Source organism: Netta rufina (genome assembly GCF_964035555.1).
Source record: "Netta rufina genome assembly, chromosome: 1".
Lineage (NCBI taxonomy): Eukaryota > Metazoa > Chordata > Aves > Anseriformes > Anatidae > Netta > Netta rufina.
Genome location: NC_140123.1, coordinates 83502166 through 83528019, shown reverse-complemented (window position 1 = coordinate 83528019; position 25854 = coordinate 83502166). Strand labels below are relative to the sequence as shown.

The window sequence follows — 25854 nt, the reverse complement described above, 5'->3', positions numbered from 1 at the left end:
GGTGAGGAGGGGTGGAGGATGGAGGGAGAAGATGGCTCCAGGCAGAGCCTGTGTTTTTTGTGTCTGTTTTTTTTTTCTTTTTTTTTAGACAGTAGGTAGCCACCTTGCTGAAAAAAGATTAAGGCGTTATAAGAAGTTCATCAGACATTGAACCTTCAGTGTAAGAACAAGCACGAAGATGGATTCCGAAGACCTGTCACCTACGCCTCTTGCTTCCATAGCTTTGCTCGTAAGAGTGCATTTCACCAAACGAGGGTTTAATGGCTCGTACCCCGGTACTACACAAAATGAGCTGAAAAAGCGGGAAAGTCGAAAGATTTCAACTTCCATTAGATTTCGGGAGGAACGTATCCCTCAGAACAACGCTTAGTCTCAGTGCTGGCATCAAATAGACTGAACGTTAACAGGAAAATACTTTGAATTTTATTTTTTCACGTTATTATCAAGTACACAATTACAATAATGTCACACATCCCTATATGATTCTATGTATTTTGTTTTTTCCTTTTGTCTTTTTTACAAAGTGTACAGAGGGAAGGACGTATACAATATTTAACAGGGTATTTTCTACAGAACAATAATTTATATTATGTCCTTGTAAAAATCTGTACCTTTTTTAAACATTAAACTGAAACATCCATTTCATAGCATTTGCTAAGCAAATTATTTAAGAATTAAAACTAACCTGTAACTAATGTCAGTACATTAACAATAACTATATTTTCATTTTCTCTTTATACAGACAAATACATTTTACAAAATCCACTTGACCAAACCCTCAGTTATTAAAAAAAAATAATTCAACATTGTGCTTTAAAAAAAAAAAAAAGAAAGAAAGAAAGCGTGGGTATGATTCCAGGCTACATAAGAGAAAGAAAACGTGTAAAGTTGTGTTCTTTGTCTTTCAGCTTATTTAAAAAAATAAAGTTAAAAATGGCTAAAAGTCCTCAGCAACGCTATGGGAATTAATGCAGATTTTGTACACTTTTCAGGTTTCCAGTTAGAGAACGCTTGGAAGGTTTTAAGGGGGAAGTTGAGTGCGGGTACTCGGCAAGACGCGCGTGGAGAAACCTCCACCGCGGCTGCACCAAAGCGTCTGCTTTGGCAAGCGGCGGGCAGCGGCCGCGTAGGACATCCGCTGGCTGCAGCGTGGGCTCCAGCGACGGCAGGGAGCAGCGCATCTCCGCGGGAGGGTCACTAGCGGGGCTGCACGAGCCTGGGGGCACGGGCAAGCAGGCTTCGGAAGGAAAACCACTGCAGGGCAGAGCGGGGTAAGTGGCATGGCATCAGGCTCTCCCCAACGGGTGGAAGCGAACTGAACACAAGTATTTAAGCTTACAGCGAAACAGAAGGGCTAAGCAAACCGGTGCGGGGCTCAGAAACGAAACCAAATACAGAACGTTTGGAAGATGCACATCTGCGAGGAAACCTTTGTCCCTTTATGGCCCCAAACCTGCAATCATTACTGCAATTCCTGTTGGACAGGACAGCGTGGACGGTCACCTGCCTAGGCAGGAGAGAAAGCACCAGGACAGGCTCTGAGCCTTTTCCGTGAGGGAACTGCTGGTTACAAACCTATCCTCGTCTGACCGCCGGTTGGGTGGGTCCGAAAGCTGCAATCCACAGCCAACCAGTGGCTTCAGGGGGAACTGGAGACAGGGGAGCGGGGCCAGGTCCTACGAGCTGGCATGTACTTGTCTGAGGTTCTTTGCCCAAGAGTTGTCGTTAACGTACATGACTTCATGCTTTGTACATTTATTCTGCAATTAGCAAATGATACAGCACTACTTTATAATAGTCTTCAGGTGGCAAAATTGCATATAATAATTGTAATGTTCTGCCAGCTGTTTATAAACAGATTAAAAGAACTGGGTTAATTCTGGATACTGTACTAATTAATAAACAGCAGCTTAACGCAGCTGCTAATGGCTCAGGAAAAAACATTCAATTTAGAAACAGTTCTGTTACTACCATAAGGGTATGCTACTATCGTTACGGGTATCTACAGCGAAACATCTCTGCTCCTCATGAACGCACCTGCTCCATTCCACCCCCTCCAAAGCTCTCAGCATCAGTATCTAGTTTCCAAAATCGAGGCACCTCTTGGTCTCAAATTTTATTCTAAATCAACTCAGAATAAAAATGTGACTTGAACCACAAACTGTTCTTTTGAAGAAATACTAATATACATAAAACCATTACATCTGAGGTACGTTTACCGGCACGTACAGACAGTTGTGATCTATCAACTCTGCAAATGGAACGACAGTATTTTATGCTTCCAACATCAAGTAAATTGAAAAGAAAAACCAACTCATTTGTAACACACAAAACCTTTCAAAGACAAAGAAGCACAGAACAATAAACATATTTGAGCATACTTTTAAATTTGTCAAAGATAAAAAATGCCCCAAACCACTTTTTTTTTTTAAATTTTATCTTTGAAACCTGAATTAAAACGCAGAATAGTTTTCTGCAATAACGTTAGACGTGTAACTCCTTGAACGCAAAATAGTGAACTTGCCACAGTCTGTATAGTCAAAACAAGACAATTAGGTGGGCCCTAGTGACTTTATCTTCAGCATCACAATTCCCCATTTTATACACACCTCCGACAATTTTAGCAAGAGAAATTTAATATTTTTAAAATTCACGACAAAACTGCATTAACATGGACACTGTGAGTATCAACGAGGTCAGTAAGATAAATATATTTAAATAAACTATTATGGTTGAAAAATTCATTAAGAGACGGGGTTTACTTTATTAAATGCAACTTTATTGTTGCCATCTTTTCTTCATTTATTAAACAAACTGAATAGAATTCAGAACACGCTATTGAACAAAAGGTATAAAAGTCAACTAGAAGCAATAATCCTATTTTTATACAGCAACAAATCAAATGCACAGTATGCTTTTTTTGTTGTTTTTTTTTTTTTTGTTTTGTTTTGTTTGTTTGTTTGTTTTTTTGTGGGTGGGTGGGTGGGTGATCGCAGGTGATTGGCTTTAAAATAAGCTAACTGCCTGAAAGGCAAAATTCCTTTACAATTCCAGCCGTAAGTCTGTGAAAGAGACTTTAAGGCAGCCCAACATCTTTATGATGCCGCATAATGTGCTGGTTCTTCTCTGAAGGCCTTCGGAAACCTTTCTTGCAATACTCACACCGGTGAGGGTAGTCTTTTGTATGAATGGAAATAACATGCCGTTTGAAGCCTGAGGCGTCTGTAGTGCTATACTCACAGTACTCACATTGATAAACTTTCCTGCCACTGTGTGTTTTCATGTGTTTTTTCAGCTCGTTTTGTTGCCTAAAGCCCTTTCTACATCTCTTGCACCTGAATGGAAGATCCTTTGTGTGAACTGAGAGTATGTGGCGACTCAGAATAAACGGATCTGCAATCTTAAAGTCACAATGTCTGCATTGGTGCAATTTTTTACCCTTGTGAGCTGCCACGTGTTTTTTCAGTTCCGAAGGCCTATGAAAGCCTTTATCACACATATCACACTTATGAGGATAGTCTTTCGTGTGGACTGAAATTATGTGTCGTTTCAGATCACTCGAGTTTGAGCTCTTATGGTCACAATGCAAACACTGATGTGTTTTACTTTCTTGATGCATAAGTGTATGCTGCTGTAGCTCTTTGGTATCTGTAAAAGTCTGGAAACAAATATCGCACTTGGACGACGTTTCTTTACTGTGTTTAGTCTTTACGTGAGTTTTCAAGTTAGAAGAGTCGGCCGATCGGTATTCACAATATTGGCACTGGTACGGCTTTTCACCAGTGTGGATGCGCATGTGCTTCTTGAGCTCCGACGGGTGACGAAATCCCTTGCCGCACTCCACGCAAATGTGAGGAAAGTTCTTGCTGTGGACAGCTAAAAGGTGATGATTCAGTAATCCTTGTTCTGCTGTCTCATAGTCGCAGAATTTGCACTTGTGCATTTTATTAACTCCTTTGTCCCTGTGCACCATCTTGTGTGTAAATAAAGCTCCCGCGTGAGAGAAGCTTTTCCCACACTCATCGCGCTCAATAAGCTTTTCTGTTTTGTTGGTCAGCTTATGACTCTCCAAGTGGTTATGTAAACTTATTTTCTTATTCGTAGTGTAATCACAGTCTGTGCATCTGTATTTTTTCTTAGTAAGAAGGTGCTCCGGGTGGTTTTTCATGTGCCTTTTCAAGAAACCTCTAGACTTGAATTTCTTTCCACAAATCATGCAGGGGTAGACTGTCAATGGATGACCATCGGGGCCAATGATTATTGCTGGAAAACAAACAAACAAAAAAACCCATTTTCATCAATATTATACTTCAGTGAATTTTGTAACACTAACACTAAGCTGAATTGCTACATGAGATCAAGTCAGACACGCACACTACACTACGTAATAACCAAGCTTGTCAGTGGCCTAGGTAGAAAAAATGAAGAGAATTAGTATTTTCATTTACGATTATTATCACCAGGAAAAAGAAAATACTGATTTTAGATGGAGACAACCAAAGCATCACCCAGCTGTTCTTCACCTCAAGTAATTCTACTTCGAACAATTCTGAGCTCACACATTAAATTCATGCAGAAACCTATGCTAGCACAAAGAATGCTTGTTGAGTATCACATAGTAAGCGTACCGCATGAGCATCTTTGCCTTTCCATGAATCTGCAGATCAAGTTTGATTTGGCAGTTTATTCACCTATCGCTGACTACAATTCACATGTCCCCAAACTAACACCTCCTCCTTGTGCCATCTGTCACAGTTACAATCTGAAGAGGTATCAAGCAGGCATCAATGAGAACACATTTCACACACAGACACCTCAAAGCCTTGGAACTTGTTTGCACTGATCCATCAGCCTGTTTTGTTTATCCTGAATTTGTCTAGGCATGGTAAAAAGCTCTCTTATCCAAAAATGTTTTAGGAGAACTGAGTAGGTAGCTGGAAACAGAAAAAGCAAACTTTAAAATTAAAATTTGCCAGGTTTACTAGTTCAGAGCTAGACAAAACAGAACTCCTACGGTTAAGTCATGATTTGGAAAGAAACTTCTAGTATAATTTAAAACAGGGCTATTAAAAAAAAAATTGTGTGTTTTCAACTTTATCAGACCAAATAAATCCTTCAGACCATAACACAGTAACAGCAGAAACCAAATAATGCCAAAACAGCGTATCTGTGCTTATGGATGCAAGCAAGAACACTGGAGTGAACATCAGGACAATTTATTTCACAATTAAAAGGGCACAGAATTCACATTGGCTAATGTAAACATGTAACATTCAGCTTTTCCAGTCACTAGTTGAGCTGCTATAATGCAATATATTGTTCTGTGTAATTCAATAAAGACAAAAAGGTTTTTTTAAAAGTACTGTTACAGAGTGCTGTTTTATCTGTCTAACCTTACCTTTAAAAAAGTTACCTTAACCAAACATTAAAATTAGTGTAGCAAGTCAAGTTTATCAGTTTTTAACCTTTTGCTATGACACTGGGGTTTTTCTTGTCCCTTGACATAGTTTCCCTAAGAAGCGAACAGCAAAAAACAACCCTAAACCCACAATCCACACCAACTATATATATATATATTTTGAATTTTTACACACATCTATGATGTAGAAGTGTTGCCAACAAAGTAATCTGCAATTTATTATTTTCTTAAAGAAATCGCACACCCTCTCAGCACACCACATTTGTTTATGGGTAAGTACCTACATGAATGAGAACACAGACAGCCACTACTCACCTGTTTGATACTGCCTAGACTCAGGCCTCCTTTTCTTCTTTGGTTTTTGCTTAGCCAGTCTCCCAAGTCCAGCTGACTCATCTATGTGCAAAAGAGCACTTGCAGTGCCATTCCGACTTTCAATGCCATCACTATTATTACCTAACGAGATAAGTTAAAAAGTTACCCCCTGTCATCACAGTGGAGATTATCTGAGCAACAAACTCTAGAATGCTAATTAAAAAAATGATAAACAATTGCCTTGACATTTAATCAAACCGTAACAACATATAGCATGAGTCGAAAAACCTGCCTTGTATGGAACTGATAATTTTGTTATAATTCCAAATAATTGGTATTACAAACCCCGTAGCCTTGGCTTTGTAAAAGTAATTTACAGGAGTAGACAATTAATAGAAGTAAATGGCTTTCTATTTCACAAAGAGTTTAAGTGCAGCACTTTTTCCATTCCTTCGACTGGTAATTGTGCCCAAAGCATTTAACATCAATAAACAAGAATGTCACAATATTTCTGGTGCCCGACGGTCTTCTCAGCCCTGAAATACATTCATGTGTGCTCTCATTCACTTCTGGGCATCTGAATTCACCTGACTGAAGCTCCTCACACACCAGATTTCAAAACAGGAGCCGTGACCAATGAGTTCTTCTGAGCAGCCCATAAACTTGCACACAAACACTATACACTACGTACTATTTGCACACCTAAAATTTTAACACAAATTATTTCCTCTGGCAACAAAGAACATGCTTGGTATTGTCTAACACAAAGAAGGAAACAATCTTTACCCCACAGAGCTCTGTGTTTAATACACAAATGGTATCACAGGACATAAAACAAACACAACAATTCCAAGTAAATATATGCATATACTTGGGAAGGTACTTACTGGCAATTAGTTTAGCATTAGTGGTTTAAGAGCCTAAGTAAATGTTAACAACAAATGTTGTGGACAAGTATTTACTTGAATCAACAGAAGACAACAGCTCCTAGTCAAAGAAGAGCACACAAACGAGACAGAAGACTCAAGTGGAAGACAGCGCAAGAAGCTCAATGGCTGTTCCCTTTGCAGAGTGCTGTGAATGAATATTCATGCTGGAATGTAAGGAGAGTCAGAGCCAGGAGCAGACATGTGCAGAGCCTGGAGATTCTGACCTACGCGCTAGCTCAGGTGTTGAACAGTAAACATGGTGAGTGACACAAATGTTGAAAGCAAAAAGAAATTTCACATCTTACACGGAGCAGTTACAATTTGCAACAGATGCATGAAGAGTCCTTCCAAGTGTAACTCAGAACAGGCCTGAAACATTTTCTAATACTGGAATAAAACGGCAGAACTTGCTGGAATATAAAGCCCAGTGGTGGAACGGGGCTTTGCTACAATACAGCAACAAAACACATTCAACGTTTAGGATCCCATTTGTTATCAGCCTTTAATACCTCTTGAAGTGGAGGAGAGTTCTGAGAAGTGCAAATAACAAACCTCTGCCAAACTTCTGCCAGTATCATGCCCTCATTGCTTCATTATTTCTTCCATTCCCCACCATCCCTCATGCCGCACGGAAGGTCGCTTACTTCTGATGATATGAGCACTCTGCTGTTTCCCACATTCTTACATTCCACTTGCAATTCCACCTCTTTGTTCTTAGTCGTCTGCTCCATTTTACCCTCCTTCTCCACAGTCACTGAACGTTCTGTCTACAGCTGTCCTCTTAATTTCATTTTGTGTTCCTACTCAGCCTGGCTTCTGTCCTTTCCCCTACACTGAAGCTCTGCTCACCTGTGTATGGCCAAAGGTGAGGCTCTATCCAGCCCCTAAGCAACTCCTAACACGTGCTGTTCCTTGAGATCTTGCCCTCCCTTGACTTACATGTACGTCTATGATTTGAGACCCATGATGCATTCTCAGCACTTCCCTCTCCTTTGTTCACTGGCACCATTACCAAAATTCACATCGTACAGACACATACCCTCGGTTTTGTCCCCCACTCCACTATTTTTTCTGCTTCACTTACTCTGAGTGTGCTTAGAAGGAGGATGGCGGCAATACAGAAACCTTTCTAAGATGAGATTTTGCTCTACCAGCTTATGTAGGGTTTGGAAACCAGTTGGTGCACCAGTTGGTGCCCAGATACTAATGCTCATGAAAAACAGTTCCACATGCTAGAAATATTCTCAAGGTTCTTCTATAATTTTGAGATCTATCCCTCCAGCTTATTTTTCATTAATTAGTTATTTCCATCAGTGAAATCTCATATGTATACGTTCCTCCTAGAAAACACTTAAATCAAGCTAGAGGCCAGCGTTGCTTTTCACTGTTACACTGAATCCTACATATTCCCATCTGCTTTTTTCTTTCCAAATAAAAATATTCAGCTCTATTCCCTAGCCAACTCTTTCTGTGTCCTGAAACTGTGAAGGACAAATGTACTTGAGATGCAATTTTTCAGCTGAATTCCTGTGTACTTCCCCTTCCACATCTTGACACTATGAAGGAAAATGCCTATTAAAATAGCAATAAAAAGAAGCCAGCTTTACAGCTTCTCCCCTCTTCTCTTCTTTAATTTTAAGGCTCATTATGCCAAGAAATCATTCTTAAACAAGAAGCACAAGCACAAAAAGCACTCTACCCTCCAAAAACAAAATCCAACATTTTGTTATGGTGTTGCCAGGAAGAATTCTTTGAATGTTACCTACCATAAGCTGCTGCCCATGCTATGGGCATGAAAGTTTTAATTTCGTTGTCATCAATTTGCTGCTCATGGGCCACTGCTGCATCCTCCTCTCCTACGATCACTTCCATATAAACCTCATCAGCTATTTCCGCAACATCTAGGAAAAAAAGAAATCAGGAAAAAATTAGTAAGAACACTGCACTGCTGAAAGTGAAAATCCCCGTTCCCAAATGAAAGCCACCTACTTACTTAAATCTTCGTCTTCGTGCTGAGAATCATTTACAGTCATGTAAACCATTTTCTCCCTTGGAATACGAATACTGCTATTTTGATCAAGTAAGCCAACTGCGTGATCATTCTCTGGCTCACTCTCGACAACGTCTACCGTGCCCCCTAGTTAGGAAAACCAGAACAAAATATTTTAATACATTTTGTTCAAATTCTATTCTAAATTGCAAAAACCAAGAGGTTGCACGTCTTGAACGTTTAGACCCACAGCTTCTTACGGATGACTGGAGAGAAACCACTATCTCTGCTTTGGCAAGATTTCAAGTATCAGGTTGCAGTATTCTAAAATGAGCACGTCTTACCTAAATCATCTTCTCCAGGATCTGCTTTGAATATATAGACCTTGATGACTTCTGGACAAATGCCATCCACTTTACAAGAGCCACTTTCTGACTCTGCCTCCATGGTAATTTCAGCAGAACCCTCGTGTTCTATCTTACCGGCATCATCCACTACAAAAACAAGTTATTACAATTACCCAGTCGTATACAGACAGACCCATGAAAGGCTTTATTACTTTATTACTTGAAGTTGGAAGCGGTTTGAAGTTACATTGTGATAAAGAACCTACCCATAAATACTTTTTTCATATCACTGACATGGCCAATAAACACATAAAACTCAAGCCGTATCTTCTAGTTAAGGGGGAAGTGCAGGAGTGCTGCAGTGATGTGACTAGAAGCACGAGCACCACACCAGGCAACACTAATAGGGAAACAGTGATCTGCAGCAAGATGGTGGTAGCAAGAAACAGCACGTTAGTACTTACTCTGCGGCATAATTTTACTTGTTCTCACTTTTAGGTGCTTTTCTCCTTCACATCTAACAAGTATCTGCTGTTGACCCCTGTCTCTAATGCAAGTGGTACTATTCTCGCCAGGCCAACCTGGTTCCTTGCAAGGTGGTGTTATTAATGCTTTTTCCTACGGACTAGAGGGGAAACCCAGATGAAAAACCTCCACCTCTTCTCATCCACTCACAGCTCCAAAGCGCTGCTGTGACGTTGCAGCCCTGGTGAACCTCCTCAATTAATTGCTCACAGCACCCTTCCCAACAGGGACGTGCACTGGATTTTACAGTGTAGCCCATACATTCTCCTGACCATCACCTCCAATTTTGTTCTCTTCCTCTCAGAAGCGCTCTGACACCCAGCTTCAGTTGGGAGTGCCGTAACTTGCCTGGGCCTCCCACAGAAGCGTGGCTAACAGCCAGGTTTCTAAGGAGCACATTTCTGATGTATAAGACACATTCTACGCAGGCACGTGCACACACACACACACACACACACACACACACACACACACACCATCTGATTTTACCAAGCCTGGGTTTTCAAGACAAAATACTAAATACGCACTGACTAAATCAATTCCAGTATTCCAAAACCTTTTCAGAATCTTCCGACTCCAAAAGCTCCAGAATTTTCTCACAGTGATGAGATTATTTACGAACTTGTAATGTGACAACACACTTTTGAAACCTGTCACTTGATTGTTCTTTCTTTGAGTTACTTTTGGAGGCTGGTGTGGCTCCATCAGAGCCACGTTTAACTTGGATTCATAACAGCAACGTGCCAAATTTATACTAAAGAGAAGTGTAAGAACTGTCCAGTAAGTGCTGCAGCATTTTTGACTACCATGCCTAGCACATACAAAATTAATAACGCAGTATGCTCACTGTACTGGTACTCACAAAACTACCCTCATAACTACATCACAGCTTGTATAACTCAGTAACTCGGCAACTCTTCTATTTACGTGAGGATCTACCTAAAAATAAAATAAAATATGCAAGCTCAGAACATTATGACAATTGTTTTCCTGCCAGGAAGTCAATAAAGTAGCCTTTAAGTTAGATAAGCTAGCATGTGCTCTGTCTTGTGGCTGAAACGCAACCGTACTTAAGTATCGTTTCTCAACGAGGCATCATTATTCACAAAGAAATATGAACGACATTAAATGAATTCATGAAGACTAAAATAAATTAGTCTCCCTCTCCTCACAAAAACGGCAGCAGAAAAAACTTGAATGTGCTTATTCCAAGTTCACGATCAATGGCCGCTGCACAGAATGTCTGAAGGAGTACAAGGAGTACAGGATTTTGTGGTGAGGGACAACGTAACATCCTGTAGCTGAACCCCAAAATATTTCAAAAGTAAAAGCCTCCAGATGTTATTTTGAGTCGCATTAACATAGCTCTACAGTACGCGTATTCAGTTATTGAGCAGACTTTTATAAATTCTTTGGCACGGGCACGAAAGGCCAAATGTCACTGGAACAAAACGAAAACTTGCTCTGGTTCCTGCTCTAGGTGCGTGGAGTTGTTCTCCTTCAACTTGGCTGCTCCCAGCGTCACGCACGTGTACGTGGAAGGCTTTCAAATCAGCGCAGACTGACTTTACACTGCTGAAGCCAAAGGGGAAGTCTGCCGCCAAGTTCAACTGATGCTGGAACAGGCTCAAGGAAGGAAAATTACGGCTGAAGCAATTAAAGACAAAACAAACCTACACGCACCATATGAAGCGGGCTGGTTTCTTTCAACAAAAACCGAGTATGTATGGAAGTATCCATTGATAACATTCACACAACAGAAGAATTCCAGGTCTTAAAAATATGCTCCAGCCTTTGGAATAAGTTCTCCAAGATTCAAAGGCAACTTTTAAACAACACGATTTAAAAAATTCCTTACACAATGTCTGGTTTGTTTATCTCTGACTTCCCTCTATATCCAACTGTATTTTCAAAGTTAGTTTAAGTACTCTTTAACGGCACCATTCAACTATGATGAAATTGATTTGTACGCCAACTTTCCTCATACAAAAGGGGAAAAAAATAAAGCCCTTGAAGGACTTGGAAAGGTATTTGCTCGGTATAGTAGCAAATAGGTAGCAGGAAGAAAAATGGTGTGGAAAGAAAAAGGAAGAACAGAGATAAGAAGAGAGAAATGAGGCCAAAGAGAAGGGGTATCTATCACACAGAGCACCACTTCCATAGTGTTTTGTCCGATGGATATATGAGCATTTATCTAAACTGATTCATTTATGCTCTGGCAGCATTTATGGAACTTGATTTCTATTTAACACTTTCCCCATGTTTCTGCCTTCTCCACGTATCTCATTCTCACGACCAGAGCAAATGATTCATAAGGAACCGACTGATCAGTGTTTGAAACTGCAACTCTGGTGACGTTCAAAGTTTTCATTCAAATTCACAGCCCATCGAGGGATCCCGCAGAAACCCATCTCACCCATGCACAACTGGCATTTTCTTAAATTCTTCCTCTTGGAAACTACAAAACACACACAAAAAAAAACACCCTGACCAACCTTCAAAGTATTAGTTTAGCTTATAAGAGGCCATTACTTTTCAAGTACTAGAAAAAAAAAAAATCAGACTAGCATTATTCCAATATATTTGTCTGCATAGAAAAGAACCAACCCTACGTAACCATTCCTAATGAGAAAGGACACTGCTTAGCATCCTGTTTTTGCTAAAGCAGCCTAAAAGCACGCTGTGTTCCCCAGGCAGACTGCTCGGTTATCTGCGATACAAACATTTCACTTGTACTTCACTCGATGGCAAAGAATTCCTGGTACACTACAGAAGTGATTTGTACTGACAGGTTATTTCTTTAATGGCCAAGTAGGTTTCCTAACCTGTGGGAAAACAGAAATCTGTTCTATTTTGATTTTAATGCCATTCCCATTAGAGAGGGAATGCCCCTCAGGGTAGCAATCAGTGGAGCATTTCCTCAGTGTTTAACACCCATCCTTCTCATTCTGCTCTCCCCAGACCACACAAGGGACTGCTCTGAGACCAGCTCATTCCCAGATCAAGGGAACTCTCCTCTCCCTCCCCTCTCAGGGTGACTGCCTGGGCAGTTTTGGCTGCACTAGCTGTTGGTGCCCTTCTGATGGTTGAGCAGAAGGCACAGCAACATGCTCTGCCTCACAGAAGGGAAAACGTGATTTCCTGCATCTTTAAGAACCTCCAGGGGAAAAGAGTGAGGTATTTACTTACGCTAAGAGAGCAAACAAAAGCATTTTGTTTTCCTGACTAAAAGTCTACTGTATGGCTGTAACAAAGGCACGAACATTATGGCTTTGCTGGTCAGATCCAATGCTTTCAACTTAATCATCTTATCCAAGGACGAGGACAGAGATGTTTCACCTAGACCTATGAAAAGACTATTATAATTATACCTCTTTGAGTAGCCCAGGTTTTGACTCCTGTAATGGAAAGTGTTAGTTCAGGTCCAACAAGGACAGACAAGTCTAACTCAGTCACAGTAAGGATACGGACACGGCACATCCCCTGTGTCTAGGAACGTCACTTTAACTTCCTAAAACTCCAGCTTGAACTTTGCCAGGCTACCCTTCCCTCTCTCCAGACTCCACTTATCAAACCTCCTCTGTGCCTCACTGTTTTTACTTCAATTAAACACAAAAACACCGGAGTACAACTTCTTTGTCTTATGGGACTCATTCATGCCGGAGGGTACACCTCATTTTGCCAAACTGAAAAAAAAATCAGACAAGCAAAAATCTCAGTTTCCGTCATGTGGCACTACTCTCCTTCATTAGCAAGTCCTGTTTTTTCCTGGTTTTGCTAAATATTAGCTGATCTCACCGTTACCATTTCACTTAGGAGAAATGATTTTATGAGCCTTAGGATTTGCTACCCAACATTTGGGAACAGTGTGAGCCAGAACGCAATTCATCATTTCCTGCCCAAAGGTTGTGGGCAATCCCCACCAACTGGCTTGTTATCGCTTATGTGAAAGAAGAGCCAATTTATCAAACCTCCTTCAAACCTTTTCAAGCTACTCATTAGTAGCAGTTTGCAGTCTCTGTTGAGTGAACAAATGCCCGCCTCAGCCCTGCTCTAAGTGTCCCAAATCCACCACAGACCAAAAAAAAGAAGCTTGAGGGCAAAGACAAAGTATGCAAGAAAAAAGGAGAGTGTTTCAGATGACAAGCAATAATATAGCCTGAGCCAACAGTATCTTGGAAAAAAAAAAAAAAAGAAGCAAAGATATATAAATGTAGAAACTAAATTAAATCTGAACAGGAAAAGGAACATGAAACCACCGAGTGTCTTGAAGGCAAGTCCCAGAATGGAAGTCAAAGGGACGGTACTCACTGAAGAGACCAAACAGTGTGAAACCAGGGAGGCAGAAAGACAGTATTTAAGAAAGTAGGGATATATTAGTCATTTCAAAACAGGTATTTGTGGGATAAAACTACAGAAATGATCCTATTTGAAAAAAATCTGTGTAGGCTCCATACATCAGGAACAAAAATGCAAACATGTAAAGAAAGCCAAAAGATAGGAAGAAGAGAGCAAGAAGGTTTCGCCTGCTTTCCACAGAAGCGTACAGGCTGAGAAACCCATGGCCACAGAAGGAATGTGAGGTGTGATGGCCCGCCTTCCACGCGACGAGATAGAAGACAAAGCATCCCGAAGAACAGAGTCTAAGCCCCAGACTGGGAAGCAGCTCCGCGTGGCTGCTGTAACAGCAGACAGAAGTACGCCCCGACATCCGCCCCAGCAGCCACAGGAGCTTTGCCAGGACCGAGCATGAGCGCACAGGTTAAGATGGAAAAATCAAACCCCGTGTTGATTTTCCTTCCTTTGAAAAACCACCTACTACTGAGGGCAACCGAACAACCGAGACAGGCAACAGGAAAGATCAATAAACACACGCACTGCTGATGCAAAAATAATGGAAATGAGTTCAGATGATCCTTTCCCCACAAGGAAGGGACTATTTGGGAAGTCTGCCTCTGCCTGACAGGAAGGCACCAGCCCCTGCCTTCGCAACCAGCAGAACTCGTTGCGCAGGCTGCACACACAGTAGGTGGCAACAGGGAACTTCCCTCTCCGACCAACTGCAGCACGCAATTTACCATTTTAAACACAAATAGCAAAGGCGCGCCTTTGGTAACAAAATGAACGTTTCAAATGCTGGCTTGTCCAAGGCCCTGAATCTAGAGAAAGTACTTCGCAAGACGATCAGGGGGAGTTTGATGCTAAAGGAGGTACCACACTGCAGCAATGCATGTGCAGGAGCACGTGACTGAAAATGGAGACTCTCCCCGCACAGCTGAACACTCACTTTCTCCTGTTTTTGGTCAGCTACCGCCTGCTGGCAGCGGCTACCACGTCTAAGAAGACCTCCTAGCTGGCTGGGCTTTTTAGGGATCATGCAAATGACAGCTTCAGTCCCCGTCCCTCTGTCCCTCTGCGAGAGGCTATGCTGGCAGTGGCTGAAGGGCCGCGTATCTGCCCGGCCCTCTCCCTTCAATTTATGCAGGCCACAGGTTGCGAAGGGATCCTGCCACAGCAGCCTCCGTGCTGCAGGATGCTAACCTGCAGGGGGAGGGTGAGCAGAGAAGCAGCAGCAGCATTTTAAAGAGCTACAGTCAAGGATAAGGAACAGGTTAAGGAGCACCAGCAGAGCCCTTACACAGTCAGGTCCCAATTCCATGGGTGGATTATCCACTCTGTTGCCTAACTATGCTGCAGGTGCTTGCAGGTGTTTGGGCTGCTTTCATCTGACCTAAGTGGGGACCAGAATTAGAAAGTTACAGATGTACCAAGCTGCACAGAGAGCATTTATTAGTCTGGAGAAATATCACTTCAGGGAGCAGCACCCCCGAGCCCTCCTCTCTATGCCATCTCAGCACGTTCCTGCTGCTGAGTTTTACAGTATTTTGCGTTATCCATATTATCGTGTTATCCGTATTTTGCATTATCCCAAGTCATTGTTTTCCCAGATAATAGAGAATTAACTGTACCTCATATAAACTCAAAACATGGCTGCACAAGGTTACGCAAGGAACTCAAGAGATGATAAATTAAGAAATGCAGTGATCCTAGGTAAGGAGAAGCAACATTAAAATCCATAAGCACGGAATACAAAATTAAAACAAATTATCATACATTTCAAAAGAAGCGTCCAAAGCAAAAGAAAAACATGGGGAAAAAACAGGTAACTGAGGCAGAGCATAAAGTATGGCTCATCAATGGAGTCATTTAATGCTAGACAAAACTGAAGTGTCTGAAATGGCAATTAAACAAATCAGACTAACAAAGCTTTTCTATTTCTATGACAAACAAACGTTCAGCAGTGACACTCTGATGTTCCCAGGTGCTGCACCGAGTCAACATTACAATAGGTAACATACTTCAAATATGTAACACACTTAGAATAAGCTCCACTTCACACTAATGGATATCCTCAGTGGAAAAAGGATTGATAATATGCTGTGTTTTTTCCCCACCCTCCCTCTACTTTAAGCCTTCTGAAATAGGATTCAAATGGATTGTGCCACTGTTTCTAGGGAAGACTAAAATATTCACAATTGCTTCTCAGCTACGAGCAGCATCAGCTACTCTTTTTATTAGCAGCACACCTCTGTCCTTTACTTAATCAAGAAAAGAAGACATCTTAAAAAACAATAGAGAAAAATATACTGTTGTCTGTATTTATGCAGGGCGCAAAGGGGAGAGCCTTCACAAAATAACAAGACAAAGACAACGAATTGTCGTTTAGGCTTCCAAAAAAACAATTTTTGGACTCCCTTTTCCATGAAGTAAGCGTTTGGTTTTCTTAATGGCTTGGCAGTAATTTTAGTAACCTGCATATAAATGCATTTTCATACAACGTCACATTTATTTTCTTTCACTTCTTAGTAAGTATATGGCATTCACTTTACTGGAATCCTGCTCTGTTATTTATACGCCGCAAAATGCTACAGAAATACCTTATAATCAGACATGCATTTGCCAGTAGTTCTCTCCATTAGCTTCACCAGAATTTTCAGCTGGTACATGTTTCTAAAGATACCCCCATCTGAGTACATTTGGGAGACTGGCACTTCAGTAAATATAGGAAGCCTGGTTCTGGTTCTGTTGTAAGCCTTCGCCCAGATATTTCAAGCATCACCCAAACCCGTATCGTAAGAACTTTGATGGCTTTACCCAGACACTTACAAGAAATCATCAGGTAATCTTCACAGTTGCCCTTCTCGTCTTGGTGTTCCACAGGGATCCCATTGGCATCAATCACTGCTTCTGATGCACAGTCTGCCACCAAGACTTCTTCAGAAACAACATCTGTTCCCAGAGTATCGGTGACAATATCTGTTTCTTCCACATTATCATGAACTACATGTTCTACGTGTCCAACTTCAGGTACATGCATTGACTCGCTCGTCAGTACATGTTCTGGTATTGACATTGCTTCTGCTGTTATGTCAGAAGCTAGAACATCATCTGGGACAGTGCAATGAGCCAAAGAGACCTCTTCAGCTACGTCTGTGTCCAGCACTTGTTCAGGAATAATGACAGTTTCAGATACGTCTGGCTCCTCCATAATATCTGGGCACTGAACATCCTCGATAACAACATCCTCAATGACATCTTGGATTACTACAGAATCTGGATCATCAGGAACAAAATTATGCACGGTTATATCTGAGTCGACTACATCTGAAACAAATACTGTTTCCTGTACTTCCACAACAATCTGATCTCCGTCCATATGTGCTGCATCAGCTCCTGAAAAACATAATCAAAACAACGTTTAAATTGTAGAACTAACTCACGTGAAGTGGTTAATATTGAAATTACGTCTATTTTACTTCAACTTTTACACTATGCAGCCGTTTAGCAAAGCCATCGTAAGATTGGCTTAATTACAAGCAATTAAGACAGGCAGATAAACAGGAGCTGATAAAGCACGTTGTCAGTAGATACTGACATAACTAAGATGAACAACATAGCGAACAAAAGGCTACCAATTTTTAGGATCTCCCCCGATATCCAAACAACTTTTACTTCACAGAACGGTAGCTCATTTGTATTGCTCTGAGTACTGAAAACAGCTGGAAATCTGAGGTGACTACTCTCTACAAAAAGCATCGCTGTAGCATAGCACCTTGAAACAAAGGCAACACAAACGACAGTCCACAGCATCTCATGTGTACAGTCTTATCTACATATTATCTCCTGACAGACCTGTTGGATCAAAAAACGCATTTGGCTCATGTGGCTGCAATTCAAGCCCATCTTCATCCATGGCCTTTAACTCTCATCAGTCACAGTGTCTGTAGAAGGTAAAGAAGAAAGGTTATTTAACTCACAAGTATTATGCAGAGAAGGTTGCCTCTGCCCTCACAACACTCATTGTAGGAAAAGCTGGAATTTGGGGCATATGGAGGTGAACAGAGGACACCTCTTGACTTGAAGATGGCCCAGAAATCACTCAGAGTAAACCCATTTGGGATTCGAGAAATACTATTCCAAACCACCAAACACCCATGGCGAAGTATGAGGAGCGTAACCTCTGACTATCCCAGGCCACTTGTCAAAACACCAGAAATACAGAAAGCACAGAAAAAGCTGATAAAGGGATATGGAAATGTGATTTCCTCACAAAGAAAACAAACAAACAAAAAAAAAAGACAAAGTCCAAGCAAGTTCACACTTAAGTCTTTTTGGATGTCAGGGGATACAGTGTTCTCAAACCAACAAAGCCTGAGAAGGTTAAGCTAAGGGCAGGCAGCTAGCAACCTGAAACACACATCACTTTTGATGCCCCTCTGCTCATCAACTCAGACAGTCAGGAGGAAGTTACTCCTGTGCTACATGAGGGATTGAAATCCTCAGTGCAAACTGGTTCCAGAATATAACACCACAGGTTTTCAAATCTCATGACTGTGAATATTTAAAAAACACCAACCTCAAGACAAAGTACCTATTTGTTTTTATACTTGAAATATTCTCCAATTACCAAATCGTCAAAAGTTCTACCAAGTTTCTATGGACAGAATGCCAACTTTTCTTCAAAGCATGCAGGCTTTCAGTCGTCTCAACAGAAGAACCAAACGATACTACAAAGTCAAAATACCAAGTAGGTCTGAAACCCCAATCTAGATCTTGCTGTTTGTGTAAAAGTATCATCATTAGGATAAGGCAAACCCACTTGGGTACAATGGGGTCTAAGGTGGACTTGGACTAGTCCCTTGCGCTAAGGACAACGAGCTATCGAGTGCTGAACCAGCCAGAGGCAACAGCAGCACGCTGCTCAACGCTTCAGCCCGAGTTTCCGTACAAGCGGACGATGCAGATTTCAGCGGTTCTCCTTCCTCCGACCATTTCTCAGTGTCAGAAATCTCCCCATGTCTTTGATGCCTTCATAAAAGGCCTAGAAAAAAAGGTTAAGATTCTGGCCAAGGCTTCCACAGGAATCATACCCTGTCCAAAACTGCACCAACTGGCGTCCGCATTGTGTTTTCATGGGGATCACTGCTACATACAACACAAAAACTACTCCAAAGCGCACAACTGTCATCTGTAGCAAGTATTTTCTAGACTTCACCGTTCTTCTAGCTCAACTTCTCAAAAGGTGACCACAAAATATAGCCAGATATCAAACTACTGAAAAAACAGCCACAGGACAGTAATTTTCCAAGGATTTCCGCATTTGTGTGGCGTTCAGTTGGAAGGGCCCAGGGGTGCTACCAGGTCGCTGTGGTGTGCAGCTGGACATAAATCACCTTGCCATTATTCTGGATGTCAACCTTTTCTGTCAGAGGCACTCGCTATTATGAACAGGAGTATCTATGCCTTTTTTTTTTTAAGGATTAAGAGCAGAAAATAAGCATTTCTTAGCCTGAGATATAAGATATAGCTTGACTGATGGCGATCAACTTCTGCCAGGCCAGAGAAACAAGAACAGAGTACGAAGGATGAATACAGTCTTTTAAGCAGGAATTATTCATGCCCAACTTTGTTTACTTCTATCTGCTCAGCAGACGCCTTGTCAACCATTACAAATTTCTGTTCTAATCACGTTGTCTCTTGAGTTGTTTTCAGTGTTTAGCTTTCCTGTTACTCCAACTCCTCGCATCCCTGTACCTGCACGACATTCATTACCTTCTCACCCACTCGTTTAACCTTTCCAGCTCACAGCTACAGAACGCTCTCATCATTTACATAACACCGTGCTACTCCAAAATGTGCAGCAAAGATTACACCAGCGTTTCACAGATTTTTTGGGAGAGACCGGGAGGCCTGACTGTGTGGAATCGCACTGCCCCTCTCCTCAGGCACACATCAGAAGCTAGCGCTCGCTGTCCAGGTTCCTGGGAAAAGCCAGGACGCTGTTTCTGCCTGTGCTTTTGAGGACTGCATTATCACACGTGTTGGCCCCTGATCAGCTGGAACCCAACCAGCTTGAAGTGTCAGTTCACCACGAGCCACCGGAGGAACTGGCATTCGTTTTCTCTGTTTCCTGCTTTCATCACCCACCTGACCAGCACGCCACCACAAATTCCTACTTCTTATGATTCATGCGTGCACTTTCTCTACCCCAACCTCTCCCCAAATTCCTCACTCTCCCTATTACTGAGGCTCTCCCTCGTCTTCCTTTTGTCTCTCTCTTCCTCCGTGAGACCCGGAGGCTGCCGCCACTACGTCCCAGCTTCCAGCAGGAGCCCGCTGACACCATTTCTTCACTGCTGCCCGGATTCCAGGCGCCAGCTGCTACAACCAGCAAGTCTGTGGTGCTCGTGGTGGTGCCACTTCACAAAGACGCTGCCACCAGCACAGACAGCCCAGCAGACCTTCAACTGCGTGTTCTGCATACCAGCGTGGTCTCTTCTGTATTAGCCAGCTCTTTTCACCTACGGGGGCATAATGTTATGCAAAGCGAAGGCTCGTGTTCTACGAAAAATGACTGGAGAAGCTTCCCAGGCAAGTGAGTTTTCAAGACTGAGTCTTTAAAAGGCGACAAATTTATGCTTTGGTACTTGTTCAAAAGAAGGAAAAAAAAATTCTGAATGAATTTCTTCCTAAATAATGTTTCTCATAGTGAACTTTTGTACCCCGTTCCAGCCAAAAAAAATCTCGTACACAAAGCCCTACACATGTGCAGAGCCGTAAAACTGCTCCACCAGGGCACAGACCCCCTCCCTCATGCAGCAATGTAATTAGGGAAGAAGACCAAAAGAGGCAGGCACTTAAAACACAATATAAGTAAACCATTTACATTGATAAAGGTGCCTAAATCAAAATCTGCAGCCTAAAAAAGCATTAGGGCATTTTTCTGTGGATGGAGAAAAATAATCTCTAAACATTTCCTGAAAGCATTTCAGGGTTTGAACTTTCTAAGCAGCAGATGAGAAAACACTGCATCTCTTCCTGCTTGCTCTTCTGATCAGTGGACCAACACAGCGGCCCCAGATTCAGCCACACAAAGGAAGTTATGCCCAGTGGCTCTGCACCAGCCGGCAGCTCTGCAACGAAGCCACTCTTCTGCGACACAAGAAACACCACAGCTTCTCACAAAACGTCTTTGTGATAGCTGTCGTGATAACCTTGTGATACCACAGAGCCTAAGGAGCAATAGCAGCAGTTCGCCTTCCTGCAAGACTTGAAGAAGGGCAGAACCTCCCCTCGGTTCTTCCAAAATGTTCCAGTGGGCACTTACCTCAGGAGCCGGTTCTGGCAGTGAAGCAATTTCCAGTTCTCGTTTGGGAACCAAAACTCTTGAAGAGGAGCAGGTGCCCAGAAGGACTACATTTATTCCTTTCTCAATGGCCAAACCTACACGGCTCTTTGTTTGAATCGCTGCAATTGGGGAACTGCTCCTCTAACTACCACTAGAATGGGAAAAGCCCAGGCACCTGTCCCCTCAGTTTCTTATCTCTGCAAAGACCTAAATACCTACATCTTTTGCTTGGCTTGGGTCTGTCAGCTTCACGTGGATTTAAAATTAATACAACCCTGAAACACACCCAATGCAATTGGCAAAGGTAGCTCTTACAAATTGATTCTTATGTATTTATTCAGGGACTTGGCTGGTTGTGATTTCATGAATGTCAAAGCAATATTTTAAGTGGAAGGACAAATACATATATATATTTATATATATATACATATATATATACATATATATATACATATATATATATATATATATATATATATATATGTACGTATTTGTGGAAGAAACAGTATTAAGCCATTAGGAATAACAGAGCAACCTCCCAAAATAAAATAGGGTATTTTCCATAAATCTGATCTTGAGTACAATCAGTCAAGAAAAGCAATGCAGACATTGGAAACGGTCTTGCCACACAAATATCCTTGACTTACTAGGCCTGGCAAGGTAATCGAGATGAAATGAGAAGAAATGGATGAGCATTTTAAAGAGAGAGCAACTTTAAAAATAGTTACTTAAGAGAAAGATCTTTAACATGCCACAGAAATGATCACTTTTTTCTGCTTTCTCACAAAAAAAGGGGGAAAAATGAAACGAAAAGAGGGGAAACCTCAGAAAAGCCATGCTTTTGATAAAGAAATATACTCCCCCTGCCTAAAGAAAGAATGGTGTGTGTGTTTGTTTGCAAACAGAGGCACAAAACAAAAGCAGCGTAAAACAAAAACAGCGAAATTTCCCATTTTCGCCCAGCAGCCCCAGCCCCTACCTCCACTAAAAGCACCGAAGAGCAGGGCCGCGGCCGAGCCCCCCGTCATGCCTTGCTGCACCACAGCGAGCACTGCAGCACGCCTCCTACGTCCCCGAGCGGGCTGGAGCCTCGAGCGAGCCGAAGCTTTGTGGCGGCTGCCAGCGAGGCTGCTGCGGGTTCAGCCCACACCAGGGCTGCAGTGTCACAACTCCCCCTGCGTGACCCACTTCTGGGCACACGCTGCTCCCGGTCACAGGCGCGTGCAAGGTTAAAAATCGTCCTCCTGCAGCGCCCGGCCCTCGTCTTGGAGGCGACCCCCAGCACCGCCGGGCGAACGGGTTGGGAGAATAAAAACCAGGTTACAAAGGCGAGGGTGCAATCAGAGAGCCGTTTATTTCTGTACTGCGCGGTGGCAGGAGGCGCAAGCGCTGCTGCCGGGGGGTTTCACTGCGATTTGGGGGAAAGCGGTGAAAAATGAAAAATACCAAGTCTTTTTTTTGTTTGTTTGTTTTTGTGTGTGTGTGTGTTTTTTTTGTTTTTTTTTTTCCTCTCTCTCTCTTTGTTGTAGTTCAGTGCCGTGGGCATTCGTGGAAACTGGTTAGAGAAACAAATAAATAAATAATAATAATAATTAAAAAAAGAAAAAAGAAAAGAGAAGAGGCCTCCTCTCGGGGTGTCTCGCAGAGCTGTCGGGCTGCTGTTGGGTGGCGCCTGAGCTGCGGCCGGGCAGCAGCGGGGCGAAGGCGCAGCCCCCGTGTGGGGCCGGGGGGCAGCGGGCACCCGGGGGGTGCTCCTGAGGCGGCTCCTCAGGGGCCGGGGGCCGCCCGCCTGCCTCCCTCGCTGCCTGCCGCCCTCCCTGCCGCCCTCCCCCGGCTCCCGGAGCAGCCCCGGGGCCGGCCGGCAGCGAGGAGGCGGCGGCGGAGGCCCCGTGTCCGCGCAGCCGGCGGCAGAGCGGGGCCAGGGGCTCCCCCCTCCGGCCCGGCCCGGCCTGCGCCAGGCGCGGGCTGCGGGCGCGATTAATTCAAGATGGCGCCCGGCGCCCTCCGCCTCCCCCCCCCCCGCGCGGCCGCCATTTTGTCTCCTCCTCCAGCCGCTCTCCGAGCCCCCCGCGGCCGGGCCCGGGCCCCGCCGCCCGCCTCGCCCGCCTCCCCCCGGCCCCGCCGCCGCCCCCCCGCCGCCGCCGCCGCCGCCCCCCCCCGCTCCCGGCGCCCGGCGCCCGGCGCTGGGCGGCCGGGCCCCTGCGGCCCGCCCGGTCGGCGGAGCCCCGTCGCGGCCTAGCTGCGGCCTCCTCGGGGCCTGCGCCGCGGCCTGCTGCGGGCAGGGGGAGGCCCGGGCCGGGCCGGGCGGCGGGGCCGCGCCGCGGGCTGCTTACCGTGCGGGTGGCGGGCGGCGGCGCGGGGCGCGGCGCGGCCTCTGTCGGCGCGGCGGGGCCGAGCGCGGCGGCGGCGGCGGCAGCAGCGGCGGCGGCGGCGGCTGCGGCGGGGCGGGCGGGCGGGAGGGGAGGGAGGGGCCGAGCTCGGAGCTGAGTGGAAGCGGCCAAGCTCCCCGGGCCGGGCCGGGCCCGCCGTCAGCACGTCACGTCACTGCCCGAGAGAGAGACCCAGGAAAAGGAAGGCGGCGGCGGCGGGGAGGCAGGCGGGCGGGCAGGCAGGGCAGGGCAGGGAGGCAGCCGCACGCCGCCGCCTCGCCGCGGCCGCCCGCCGGGGACGGGGCCGCCGGGCGGGCCGGGGGCCTCGGCCGGGCGAGGCGGGGGGGGGGCGGCGAGGCGAGGCCGGGCCGGGCCGGCACAGGACAGGACAGGACAGGACAGGACGGGCGGCCCCGCTCCGCTCCGCGCCCCGCGGCTCCTCCCGACGCCGCCGCGGCGAGCCCCGAGCCCCCCGAGCCCAGCCGCGGCCCCCGGCACCCCGCCGCCCGCCCTCCGGCCCGGCACGGCCCGGCCCGGCCCCTCCATGGCGGGCCTCCCGCGGCCGGCAGGCCCCGGCCCGGCCCTGCGGGCCCGAGGGCTGCGGGTGCCCGGCGAGAAGCCGCGGGGGGGACGGGGCCGCGGGCACGGGGGGCGAGGGGCACGGGGGGAGCCCCAGGGCCTGCAGGCCGCCGCTCCCCCAGGCAGCACCGCCACCATTAACTACAGCAACAACATAACTGCAACAACAGCAACAGCGGGGCCGGGCGGGTAACGCAGCAGCCCCAGCCCCAGGTTTGGGGCTCGCAGCAGCGGCTCCCGCACGCCTGGCGGGGCCGGCGCTGCCCCCAGGGCCGCTGGCGCTTATGTAAGAGGCCGCCATGGCGCCCCGGCCCGCCTGGCGCCGCTCCTGCCGAGGAAACAAACAAAAAAAAGCGAATAAAATAAAGGGGGGGAGGTCTGCTCGCATAGACTGCACAGAACTGGGGAGAAGGAGGTACTGGCACATCCAGTGCGCTTGGCTGGCAGTGCCTCCTGCTCCTTGCCCCAAAACTTAACCCCATTTCATTTTATTGTTTTAAAGAAAATAATCACTGTTGACCCACAAAAGATGCAACCTAAAGCGTTGAAGACACCAGAAATCACGTACCATGAGCAACCTCATGGCGATGAGTAGGTACATCCAACGCGGTTGGAGTTCTCACCTAGTTGTGGGGTCAGGGCTCAAGGGGACTGCTTCTCGTTCTGTGTTAGCCACTTAAGTAAACTGGAAGTAAACGGACTGTTGCACTTATCAACGCAGGCCAATGTCACTTATCTGGCCCTGAACAGCACCCGTGCAGTGTTTATGCTGAGAATGAGCCTTGGGGTTCAGTTTTGACTCAGCTGCAATTTTACACACTAGTTTCCCATCTTAACACACAAGTTTTAAAAAGTAATTTGGTCGATTCTTGTGAAACGCTTATAGTTTATTTTGGTGTACTATATGATAAACGTGTACCCTGAACTGTGCAAATTTTGACCATGATACTTCAAAAGTTAATCTATTTTATGTCATTTTATGAAGGTTGTAGTTAAACTACTGTAGAATCAGCCCAAGCTGTACTGCAGGAGAGGTTCCTAAAATATTTACCTTAAAAACAGTTATTAATCTTGACCATAACTATGATATTACTATAAAATAAGTTAATATTCTTGTTAGAATGGAAGAAGCCAAAGGAACAAGAGCAGAAAAATATCTTAATTCATAATCAACAGCAAGGTAGATCTCGTATAGAAAAGTGAAAAAGATACGTTCAAAGTGTTGTTTTTCCTAACGTGTTGGTGAGTTCCTTGGCTGGAACATGCCTCTGATTGTTCATATTATGCAATGCTTTCACAGGAGCTAGGCCACTGAAGTGGTTACAGGACTGGAGCATCTGATACATGAGGAAGGACAAAGAGCTGAGGCTGCTCAGAAGAAATGGCTGAAGAAAAGGAGACTCAGGGGGATGTTATGCTTATATATAAGCCCTGATGAGGGGAGTAAAGACGAGGGAGCCAGTCACTACTCAGTAGCATTCAGTGACACGAGGAGAGTCAGTGGCACAAATTGAAATACTAGAAATTTGATTTAAGCATGAAAAGAAAAATGGCTGTGAGGTTGAGGTTGATCAGACAGTGGAACAGGTTGCTCAGAGAGATTGTGAGTTCTCTGTCTTTGGGGATGCTCAGAACCTAACCGGACACAGCCATGTGCAACCTGCTGTATCTGACCCTGCACTGAGTAGGAGT

General features: G+C 44.7%; 1 protein-coding gene across 2 annotated transcripts; it reads right to left on the bottom strand.

Annotated features, from left to right (window-relative positions):
- Window positions 1–470: 470 nt before the first annotated feature.
- On the bottom strand, window positions 471–24837 carry ZFX (zinc finger protein X-linked). 2 transcript variants are annotated; one of them, XM_084297406.1, is made up of 8 exons: window positions 24731–24837; window positions 17719–17807; window positions 16693–17259; window positions 8998–9147; window positions 8657–8800; window positions 8430–8564; window positions 5735–5875; window positions 471–4263 (listed from the first exon to the last, which is right to left on the bottom strand). In XM_084297406.1, the coding sequence occupies exons 2-8, from the start codon at window positions 17777–17779 to the stop codon at window positions 3077–3079; spliced, it is 2385 nt and encodes a 794-aa protein (XP_084153532.1). In that variant the 5' UTR covers window positions 17780–17807; window positions 24731–24837; the 3' UTR covers window positions 471–3076. The 2 variants fall into 2 exon arrangements, with proteins under 2 accessions (XP_084153532.1, XP_084153531.1); XM_084297405.1 differs by lacking the exon at window positions 24731–24837 and adding an exon at window positions 23548–23640.
- Between the last annotated feature and the right edge of the window lie 1017 nt (window positions 24838–25854).

Bases quoted from the DNA above. Each gene is read 5' to 3' on its own strand.
- ZFX (XM_084297406.1), bottom strand. From the start codon at position 17,779: ATGGATGAAGATGGGCTTGAATTGCAGCCACATGAGCCAAATGCGTTT. The intron at 5,876-8,429 runs GTAGGTAACATT...TTATCTCGTTAG, and splicing joins AGCATGGGCAGCAGCTTATG to GTAATAATAGTGATGGCATT. The intron at 4,264-5,734 runs GTGAGTAGTGGC...TTTGTTTTCCAG, and splicing joins GTCTAGGCAGTATCAAACAG to CAATAATCATTGGCCCCGAT.